We start from the raw sequence: 11373 nt of genomic DNA on the forward strand, positions 1-11373 counted from the left end.
ATCCCCCGACAGGATTGAGCCCAGAGCATCTTAGTAACTTTTCTTTGTAGAGTACTTCTTCTAACTTAAAGTTAGGCTGTAAGGGGTAGGTGGCCAACAGCTGGTCCAGAGAAATCCTTGAGAACCACTAAGAGCTAGTCAAGCACCAGGCCTTCATGCTATTAACTACTGAAAAGTAGTACCTAGTAGTACTCTGTATCCCATCCCAATACAAACTCGGGAAGTCATCACAACAGGGCCTGACATTTATTCCTTTTCCAAATGTTAACAGTTAAAACCCAGATGGGAGGTTGGTTTTAGCAGTTAGAAAAAGTCACAAGTTTAGTTTTGGCCATTAAAAATTATTTACAAATGAAGAAAAATGAGACAAAACAAGTTGCTTCACATTATACAGATCCCCCTCCCCCCCAGAACCCCTTCAGCTCCCCTACAAATTCAAAAGGAACACACAGCAGGCGCACAAAGCTGGAGTTTGAAACTGACCAAGACATCTGTAAAAAGCCAACCAGGTTACAGCATCCCTCTCAAACTGGAGGGGCCAGCAGGGTCCGGGCCAGAGTCCTCTAAATGAGCCCCAGCCCTGAAAGGCCAGGCCAGAGAAGATGGCCAGGCACCCTGATCCAGCCTCCACTGAGGAGCAACAAGCAAACCTGCCCCGGAAGAAACGCCTGGGTTCAGCAGTGAAAGGGGCAGGAGCAGGGCCTGGAACTGGGGGCTGGTCTGAGCATCTCACTCCACTAACCTAACGGGGAACCGCAGAGCAGGCGGGAGGAAGGACGGAGGGCTGGCTGGGGGAGACAGTCCACAGGGGAGGGGAGCAGGGGAAGAGAACAGCTCTGCCTGGAGCTCTCAGCTGCCTGTTCTAAGCTGGGCATGGAAGGAGGGCACTGACCCGGCCGGGGAGCACAGTCTTTGAACTCGGGAAATGCCCACCTGCCCTTCCCAAATCGGAGGGGGGGGGGGGCTACTCCTTCTGCTCGCCCTCAGGGGCTGGCGTGGGGCTCTGCTCGGGGGCCAGAGCAGCCTCGGCCGCCTGGGGGGCTGGCTCCTCTAACTTTCTGTCGTCGACTTGAGCCCCCTGGGTGGGGGCGGCCGTGGCATCGGTGGCCACCTCCTCACTCCCCTGCACGGGCTCTTGGCGGCCGGGCGCCTCGGCTTCGGTAGCCCCCTCCTCGGTGGGTGAGGAGCCTGCCGAGTCGCCCCCAGCCTCCTTCCGGTTCCGTTTGAAGGACAGGCCGCTCAGCTTAAAGGGCTTCTTGAAGGAGAATTTCTTCTTCTTTTTGGGCGTCTCCTTGGGCGGCCCCTCGGCCTTGGCCTCGCCCCCCGGGCTCTGCGCCGCGGGGCTCGTGGGCTCGATGGCGTCGCCGCTGGCCCTGGCGGCGTCGGCGGGCTCGGCTGGGGCCGGGGGGGCGGCCTCGGCCTCGGCCTTGGGGGGCACGTCGCCGTTACTCTTCACATGGCCGTTCTCCTGCAGACGGGCAGAGCAGAGGGGCAGCGCCGTGAACCGCCTGCGGGGGGAGCTGCGGGGCCCCCCACCCTCCAGGCCCGGGGCCGACAGGGGGCGCGCGGGCCAGCCGGGCGGGGCCAGCCCAGGGGCCCCGAAAGCGGGGCCGGCCCGATCGGGTTCCGGGCGCATCCCTGCGGGTATCCCCGCCCGCCCGGCTTTTGTCTCCGCGCCGTCTACGCGGCGAGCGTATCAGGCTGCAGCCCGCGACCTCGGGCCCCCGTTCCCCCTCCCCCCGCCAGGCTTTCCCCCCGGGCATCCCCCCATCTTGTCCGCGCCCTCCTCCTCCTTTTCCTCCGCGCCCCCTCGCTCCCTGGACCGGCTCGAGCGCCCGCCTCAGGTTTCCCCGGGTTGGCATTCTGGGCTCCGCCTTTGTGCTCTGGGCGCCGGGGCCGCGGCTGGAAACAAAGGCGGCGGGCCGGGGGCCGGGGCCCAGGTCTCGGCCGGCCGCGCCCCCTCCTCCCGAGCTCCCTCCCTTCTCTCTCCCTCCGCCCGCCGGGAGCAGCAGAGGAGCCGAGAACAAAAGGCGCGGGGGGAGGGGGAGGGGGCGCCGCGTGTCCCGGGCGGGCGGGCGGACGGGCACAAAGCCCGCGGCCCGGGGGAGGACGACGAGGAAGACCACGGGGAGGTGGAGGGCCCAGCCCGCGCCATCCCGGCCCTGGCCCGGTCCAAAGAGCGCACCCACCTGTCCATTGGCCTTGGCTGGGGCCGCCTCGTCGGCGCTCACGTCGCCCCGGGGCGCTTTGGAGCTCTGGCTGCCCATGGTCGGGGGAGGTAGAAGGGGGGTGGGTCTGCAGCGCGGGGCGCCCGCGTCTAGGGACGCCCCGAGGGAAGGGGGAAGGGGGAGGCTGTCTGGGGTGGGGGGCGACCCCGGGTGCTACGGTCGGCCGAGCGAACTCTGAGAGGTGGGGGGGAAAGAGAAGGGGGTACCCAGATGCAGCCCACAAGCCCAGCCACTCCGCTCCGCGCCGGAATGCCGCCCGCCGCCCGCCGCGACGCTTAAATAGCACCGCGAGCCCGGGGGGGCGTGGCCGTCCATTTAAATAAGCATCCAATCAAGGAACGGGGGTGGGACCCGAGGCGCCCCCACCTGCACAACCGGCAGCCTGGAGTTCCAAGCCCCCTCGCCCCTCCCCGCTCCTCCCACCCTCTCCACCCCCCCCCAAACCAAAGCCTAGGAAAAGTGGGGGAGGGGGTTGGGTGTGAGAATCAAGATCACAGTAGAGGGAGCAGAATTCTTAGACATCACTTTAAGTAGAGGATGTCCCGGCGCGTGGGGGGGTAGGGGCGGGGTAAGGGTAGGAGGGAAGGGAGGGGAGCCGGTGGTCATTAAGGAGTATAAGGGCTTGTGACAAAATTCGATTTGGGGGGGAGGAAGGGGCAATTTAAAAAGAGGACCGACCTGAGGGTCATTTAAAGAAGAAGGTACCCTCAGTGAGGGGGGGGGTGTCCTCAAGATGTAGGGACCTTTGGATTTCCTTAGGGAAAGAGAGGATGAGGGATCCTCTTAAGGAGAGGTGCAGGCCTGGAGACTTTTATGGAATAGGAGAGATTATCACAGAAGGAAAGGAAAGGGGAGAGTTTAGGTTTCTCTAGGGTCTTCTTGGACCTTGTGTCACGGAGGGGTGATGTCTCTTCTTAAGGCAAGAGTAGGCACCCTAAAGGGGAGCCACCATACCCTCCCCAAAGGTCTTATGGCCCCAGGGTCACAGTGGGGGGAGAGGAAGTTGTTCAGAAACTAGACCATACTCCTCCTCCTTCAGACTCCCAAGCTCTCTCCTTAGTTCCACCAGGTCCTTCTAAAAACTGGAGAAATCCATTGGGCACAAGTTGGGGAAAAAAGCTATTCCTCCTGACCTTGACTAGAGGAATTTGGGGGTCCCCCGGGGAGATTAGCTGACCAGCTCCATTCATCCAAGAACCCAGGCATTATTTCCTCTGGCCTTCAAGTCAGGAATCCTGTGTTTTTGTCCTTCCTTTCTCTGCCACTAATTCTGGTGTCATTAAGTCCCTTCCTCTTGGGGAGGAGGGATTCATTTTCCATCCCTATACAATGAGATCTCTTCTAGCTGACGTTTCCAAATCCTGGTAAATCTTTGCCCACTCCTGCTCTCTCATTCCCTGTGCCTTTTCCTGACCCAAGCAGAGGTCTCTCTGTGACCAAGGAAATCCAGGATAAGAACGGTCCATTCCTCACCATCCCCAAAGCTAGAGTCTTGGTTCAGCTGAGAAGAAAAGTTCCCTATACTCTCACACACCATCTCCACATACGTCTCCAATTCTTCCTTTGGGTCATCAAAGCACTGAGTTCAGTGTTATGGAGTCTATCAGACTGGGAAAAATTCATTCTGTTCCAGATGAAATCATTCCAGCACAACCACGTCCTGCCCCTGTGCCCTGGGAGGACCTTCCCCTCCCACCAAGGGCAGGTTGAGCCATCTCATCCCTGGTTTGGGTCTCTTCTGTTTACCCTTGATGATGTTATGTGGGAACTAGATTGAGAAAGAAGTGGGGAAGTCCCCTCACCCTGCCGGCTGCCCTGTTCCCAATTTCAGCCCCTCCACAGGGCTAAAAGGGGAAGAGGAAGGAGGGACCCCTATTCTAAGCACTGCCCCATGTGGGAGAAGCATTTAGAGAACCCGAGTTCGCCACCCCACCCCCACCTCCCCAAGAGGGAAAAGCGGAGCAGGAGAGGAAACCCTGTGCAAATTGCAAAAGTGAGCACTGGGATGTGGCAGGCCGGTCAGTTCTGCCCCGTTTCCTCCTTCGGAGTGCCTCCCTACCCCCACCCCCCCACAGGCAGGGGCACACTATTAGCCCAGAGTGCTGGCAGGGGGGCCTGAGCTCCCGCCTGGGGACATTCTCAGGCACTGTCCCCGGCCTGAAGGGATGACTAATGTGTGACCGGCATTGAGACACTTGGGAAACTCCGGGCTGGGGAGCAAGGGTCTGGGGGGAGGGGGCTGAAACGGTTCTTGAGCACTCTTAGCTTCCATTGGGTGGGCAGGGCTGAGATCCCGAAGCCTGAGGGCCGGACCTTAGACTGTACCTGAGGAAGAGGGTTAACATCCTTGCCCCCTATCTTCCGGGCCCCAGGGCTCCTATCTCTCCCTCCCGCTGCTGTCCCCAGGAAGCTGGGACAATAACTTAGTATCGGCTGCTGCCCCCGCGGCACTGAGTGTCCAAGGCAATCTCCGGCTGTCCAGCCCTGAATCGGGGCTGCTGCCTCAGTTTCCCCACTGTTCGAGGGGAGGGTGGGTGGGAGTCACAGGTGCTTCTGATACAGGGCATAGCTGTGGTGGGTGGAGAACGTGAGGGGGGAGAGAAAAAGGGGGCAATAACCACTTCCCCCAGGGCCTCTTTCTTCCAACCTGGGTCTATCTCGGAGGCCCCAGCTCAGACAATGAGCCCATTGTTCTGGGACTCTGCGCCAGTGTCTGTTTCTGCCAGTGTGTATCTCCGAGTCTGTGTGTGAGACTGCTGGGACAGTGCCTCTGTGTCTCTATCAGTGGGTGGGTGGGTGGGTGTCCTAAAGCCCAGCTAGCACGTCCCTTCCCTCTCTCAAAAACTTTCTGTGGCTCCCCGCTAGCTAAGAATAATCATCATCATTCCTCTAACTTCTTAGAGTGACTTCAAGATTTCCTTGTCACTTAGAAATCACGGCTCCTCCCCACCTAAGCAGATGCTTTCAGGAGTCCACATTGCTTTCTCCCCCTCAGCTCCTCTTGGGTTGGTCCTTCTTCCTACTTGGGTTAAGGTGATTTTCCTAAATCACAGATCTGATTAAATCACTCAGCTCCCCATTGCCTCAAGAATCAAGGAAAACCCCGCTATTTAACATTTAAAGCAACCTGGCTCCAGCCCTCCTTTCCCACCTTCCCCTTCATGCCCTCTTCAGTACGAGGCAACTGGCATCCTCACACACATTCTCTGCTTTTAAACCGATTGTATACATCCCCCCCATCCATCCCCTGCTAAACTCGGAATGTACTCCTTTGTCTCCCTGAAAAAATCTTTTTCTTGGGGGCATCAGCCCTGAACCAGGAGGACCTGAGTTCAAATCCAACCTCGGAAATTTACTAGTTGTGTGATCCCAAACAAGTCACCTAATCCCAATAACCTTCCCCCACTCCACCTCCACCCCCACCCCCCATCCCACTTTTAGCTCAAGGACTACAACCTCCAAGAGGTCAGGTGCAGTTGCTCGTGCTCTATTAGAATGGAAGCTCTTTGAGGGCAAAACCATTTGGCAGGGGGGAGGGTGGGGGGGGAGGGGATGTCTCTGTGTCCTCAGCTACCTGATTCTTCTCCAGATTCCTAACCTGACCTTTCTTTCCCCACACTTTCACGCCTGTATTCCCTTGGCCTAAATATCCATCTGGCTAAATCTCTGCCAACGGAAATAATTTGAGACCCTGGTCCAATGTCACCTCCAAGAAGCCTCCCTGAATTTTCCCAGCAAGAACTGATTTCTCCCTGTTCTAAATTGCTTTCCCCTTTTCCCATTTTTGAGTCCCCTCTCTTAGGATTTCATCTACTTGTGTATGGGTCTCATCCCAGTAAATGGGGCATTCCCTGCAGTCAGGAGCTATGTCCTGCTGTTCCTGGCCGAGGTCCCTGCACATAACTGGTAATCCGTAAAGAAGTAGGGGTGGGTTGAGAATTCCATTTCTGCTATCTCTCACTGTGTTAAACTATACCAATGTTACTATACCTATGCCTTCCCACTATGGGCTTTGTTTCTTCCTTTCTGGACTAGATAATCCTTAAAAGCTTCTACTTGTAAATGTCAAGGACCATCCAGCCTGCCTAGGTGTGAACATTTATTGATTTCCATTCCCGCTGATTCATGGGTAGGGATTTGGCTGAAAGGCACCTGGGAAGTTACCTTTTCCTGCGCAAGAAATTGAAGGCTTTGAGGGTCCAGTATATAAGTTCATCTTTTCCCATTGAAGGTAGTGACTTTGGAGGAGAAAGGAAGGCAACAGGTTCATAGGCTTGACAAAACCCATAGGTGACATTGGAGCAGGGTCTTGATAATAATCTGTCCATAGACACCAGGATATAGGGCTCTGGGAGTCTGGAAGGGAGGCTGCTAGTGCTGGCAACTGGAGAGAGAGGGGAAGATAGAAGGGAACTGCATTGAGAGGAGACTTTGTTTCCAAAAAAAGTCAGAGTCCCTCTGGTACTTTGCCATCAGACTCTGAGTGACTTCTGATGTGACTTTCCAATTTTGAGTGTTTTAGGGAGCACTTTGAGATTTTCAAAATGTGCTGGACTTTTCCTCGGCGGCATACTGGTGGTATTATTGTAACTCATTTTATAGAGGGGGAAACTGAGGCTCAGAAGGATTACATGACTTGTCAAGTCAACAAGCATTTAAGTGCCTACTATGTGCTAAGCACTGTATTAAAAACAAGAGAAATAAGGAATAACAAAACACACACAAAAAGGTAAAAACAGTCTTTATTTGTAAGGAGTTTGAAAATTTCCGAGATTACAATAAAATCTTTGGTCATCTGACTAATAAATTTTAGAGAATGGATTTAAATCCAGTCTTATTTTATTCCAAGAACGCACACCTTGGAGAGAGGAAGGGAACAAGAAAGGGAGAAAAAACTGGAGCTCAAAATCTTATAAAGAAGAATATCAAAAACTATTTTTATATGTAATTGGAAAATCATATAAAATACTATAAAGGAGAAGAGTTAAAAAAACCTTCTAAAACCATATTTTATAATCAGTCAATAAATATTTAAGTACCTACTGTGTGCCAGGCACTATGTCAAGTGCTAGAGTTACAAATATGGTGGGAAACCAAGTATGTGACAAAGGGTTAAAAAAAAAAAAAGCAAAAGATGTTGGTTTTCAAAAGGAATCAACCAGGAAAAGCACTGATCTTACATCTAAATCCAAGTGCTTAGCATATGGACAGTACTAGGAAAAAAAAAAAAAAACCTTGAGATTTTTACTCAAGGCAGTAAATGTGACATTAAAGTCTCCATGAAGACTTTAGTGGCATTGGACTCGGTACCAGAATACAGCAGTGGAAGGATATAACCTTTCCAAAAAAGCAAGCAAACAAAAATTCTCAGCTCTAATAGAAAGGAAGTAAACTGTACATTTAGAAATAGAAATCAACAAATGAACAAATTTAAGGGGAAACTTGGGTGAGGAACGAGGAGGAAAAAAACAAAACCAGAAATGATAGTATTGTTAGAGTATTCTACTGACCAACTGACCTTATGAAGACTATAGATGATGCTTTCCTAAAAGAGATCACAACTTTCAGTTCAGTTCAGCATTTATTAGGCTCCTGGCACTGAGAATTCAAAGATGAAACATTACATGATCCCGGCCCTTAAGGAAATTACAGTCTAGGAGGGTCCCGAGAATACCAAGTCAGAAATGATCGGGTGTACAATAAATAATTGGAGGAAGTGATTACAGGAAAGTTGGGAAAGGAGAGATCACTTCTATTTGGAGTGATTGGGGATGGCTTCATGGTGGTCATGTGAGCTGATTGTTGAAGGAGGAGAAGAATTTTAGAAGGCACAAATGTAGAAGGAGTCCCATTTGGGGGATGAGAGGAAGTCTGTGTAAATGCACATCAGTGAAAGGTTAGGAATACTGAGGAAAAGTTAGTCATCCATTTTGTGTAAAATGTAAATTCTTCACAAGACAAAGGTTGGAGATAAGGCTGGAAGGGAAGGTTTGAGGCAGATCCTAAAAAGCTCTGAATGCCAGGCTAATTACATTGCATGTTTTTTTTTTTTTTCTCTCTCTCTCATAGGGAGCCACCAAAAATCTTTGAGAAGGGGAGTTACAAGATCAGATTACAGAGGCAATGTGCAGAATGGTTTGTGGAGGGGAGGTCCCAGTGGGATTCAGGTATGACTTGTACAGGGGTTGTCTCAAAAGGCTTAGCTAAAAATGATGTGCTTGATAAAATTATGATTCTCTCTGCTGACAACGTCATCTCCCGGCAGACAGGAAGAAATGAAGGGGAACTACAGCTGTCTTAGACCTAATTTTTGCTAACAAGGAAGAACTAGTTAATAATGAGGAAATGATGGAAAATTGGTCAGAGAAAGTGATCCTGCCATAGGAAAGAGATGCTAATTGGATGAGGTCACCTAGACTTTGGACAGGCAGATGGAAAGCTACCCCCCAGTTACTGTCAAAGGGATCAAATTGGCTCAGAGAGGGATTGGGAAGTTTTCCATGGTGGAATTCCAAAGATGGAAATGTCAATGATTCTGATGAGGAAGAAAAGAGTTCTAGAATGTTTGGAGGAGGATCTTGAAGTGGGTGGAGGAGCTGCTTTGCCAGGACAAAAGATGGAAGTAGGAGCTGGGGACCAAGGACAAACACAGCACCAGGAAAATTGGAGCCCAGAAAGAGCTGAGTCCTGTGAAAACCGCTAAAGATAACAGAAAGTTTGGCCAAGTCAAGCCAAGTTTGGAAGAAGAGGAACCAAAGGGGATCAGTTCATGGGACCTATGGTATCATATCAACAGGGAAAGCAAAGCAGGCTTCCCCAAACCTGCTTTTCCTTTTTTCCTTCCCATAGGATCACAGAATTTGAGCTCAAATGGACTCGAAAATCCATCTAGTCCAACCTCATGATTTTACAGAAGAGGAAACTCAGGCCCAGGGAATTGAAGTCACTTACATTAATTTGCATCCATATGATCACTGATTTACAGCTGGAAGGGACTTGTTTTGTCTGACCCTCCCTTACTCTGCGGCGTTAGAAGTTGGAGTCTAGGGCAATGAAATGACTTGTCCAAGTTCACACAGTCTCTAAATAACATGAGAGGCTGGTACAAGAGAAAGAAAGCAAACCTTGGAAGCTGATTATATGTATTACCTTCCTCAAATGACTTCCCTCTCCATCCCCTCTCTCTCTCTTCCCTCCTCCCCCAGCCAGCTGGCACAGGACCCTATGGACCTTAGAGAGTTACAGGGTTTGGAATTTGTCATCCATCTTCCATCGTCATCCATCAACCTCTTGTTATCATCAAGAGTCGGGAGTTACTTCTTTGCCACACATGTGGCCTTTGAGTTCGAATGAACTGAACTCTGGACATATTTGTGGGACAGTGTAGCTCTTTACTTGAGGTGGGATTCATATTAACTCTAACACCTGTTTTTAAAAGTCTGAATGACTAATTTACATCAATGGATAATTATAAGAAAAGCACATTATTAGGGGCTGATGGATAGCATTACTTGTTAAACATACAAATATATAATGTATCACATACAGATGCATAGATATAATTATGTATTATATATTTATACAAATATGTATTTATATATATGATGTCTGTCCTGAGCAGGCACCTAAGAAATGGATTTGAACCATGGAATACATCTTCAATTTTGCTTCTTTTTAGAAGAATAATCTTAATATTGGAGAGGTTGAGACAAACAAAAATTGATAAGAGAAGATCCAGTGGAAAATGATATGGGAAAGGAAGACCAGAGAAGCCCAAGTTATGTTACATGAGTTTCGGTCTCCAGATCCAGGCACTGAAAGGATTTGCAGATGTGATTCCAAAGCCAGTGACATTTTACAACTGTAAACAAGCATTGGATTGGAGACAAGCTCATATATGATTTTCAATAAGGAGGAAAGGTAGAATCCAAGAAATGATGAAATGTCAAACTTCATGTTGATTCCAGGCCCACTTCTGAGTTGATTATTAAATAGGGAGTTTTCAAATACATAGAAAAAAGGTGCTTTTTGGGGAGCCAGGATAGACTCAAGAACAGGTTATACAAGAACAACTTTATCCCCCGTTTTTTGACAGGATTATATCTGGAGGTTAGCAAGGCATTTGACCAAAATCTTTCTTGGTATCCTATGGGTATGATGGAGAGATGATAATATATTTAGGTGGGTTCATAGATAGTTGTAGTGACAGGGCCCAAAGAATGAGGATTAATAGACAGATACAAACATGGAGGATTCTGTCATCTGTTCTTTTTAAAATACCTCAGAAAGTCTGACAATTTTTTTAATCCGTGACCTGGATGAAGCCAGAGAATAGTCAAGTTATTCAATTCAGAAAATATTCAGAAGTGTCCACAGTGTTCAAGGGATTGGGATGGATGGGGATATAGAGAGGAAAAAAATGAGATGGTCCTTGCCTCCAGGAGAAGATAGGACAAGTACAAAGCTAAACTTAAAACAAGAGAGGGAAGGACAGCCGGATAGAATCCTTTATAGAAATTCAAGGAAGGAAAGATCACTTTCAGTAGAAGGCATCATGGAAAGCTTTTTAGAGGAGGTAGCAATTGAGCTGAGCTTTGAATTAAAGAAGGATTTTACCTGGTAGAGATGAGAAGGGCATGCATTGAAGGCAGGATAGCCTTGTCTGCATAAACTATTAGAACAGGGGGACGTGGGGACTTCAAAGTGGTGCAGTGGAGAGAGAGCAGTGGGCCTGGAGTGAGGAAGACCCATTTTCCCTGCGTTCCAATACAACCTTAGACACTTAGCTGGGCAAGTCGCTTAACTGAAGCCTCAGTTTCCTCATCTGTAAAATGAGCTGGAGAAGGAAATGGTGAAACACTGGAATATCTTTGCCAAGCACATCCCAAATGCAGAGAGCATGGCAGGTCAAGATCCTAAAAGTTTGTCAGTAGAATTTATAAAAGAGATATAAATGTGAAATAGGCTTGAAGATGCTTAAGAGAAGGAGCTTCCCTCATTTTTTTGTGCCACAGACCCCTCTGAAGTCTGGTAAAGCCTAGAACTACCTTCTCCGAACAAGGGTTTTTAAATAAGTGAAGGAATCATTAAATTGTTGTTAGAAGATGGTGAAAATAAAAGCAGATTTTTTTCCTCCCATCCAATA

The 11373-nt window shown here is 49.8% G+C and overlaps 1 protein-coding gene across 1 annotated transcript; it reads right to left on the reverse strand.

The window, feature by feature from the left end:
- Positions 1-224: 224 nt before the first annotated feature.
- Positions 225-2490, reverse strand: MARCKSL1 (MARCKS like 1). Its single transcript, XM_051987845.1, has 2 exons — positions 2190-2490; positions 225-1468 (listed from the first exon to the last, which is right to left on the reverse strand). Exons 1-2 carry the CDS (start codon positions 2265-2267, stop codon positions 965-967), a joined length of 582 nt encoding a protein of 193 aa, XP_051843805.1. The 5' UTR covers positions 2268-2490; the 3' UTR covers positions 225-964.
- Positions 2491-11373: the final 8883 nt, after the last annotated feature.

This window comes from Antechinus flavipes, chromosome 3 (assembly GCF_016432865.1).
Source record: "Antechinus flavipes isolate AdamAnt ecotype Samford, QLD, Australia chromosome 3, AdamAnt_v2, whole genome shotgun sequence".
Classification (NCBI taxonomy): domain Eukaryota; kingdom Metazoa; phylum Chordata; class Mammalia; order Dasyuromorphia; family Dasyuridae; genus Antechinus; species Antechinus flavipes.

Excerpts from the sequence above, each read along its gene's own strand:
- MARCKSL1 (XM_051987845.1), bottom strand. The coding sequence starts at position 2,267 with ATGGGCAGCCAGAGCTCCAAAGCGCCCCGGGGCGACGTGAGCGCCGAC. Across the intron at positions 1,469-2,189 it reads CAGCCAAGGCCAATGGACAG|GAGAACGGCCATGTGAAGAG; the intron begins GTGGGTGCGCTC and ends GCCCGTCTGCAG.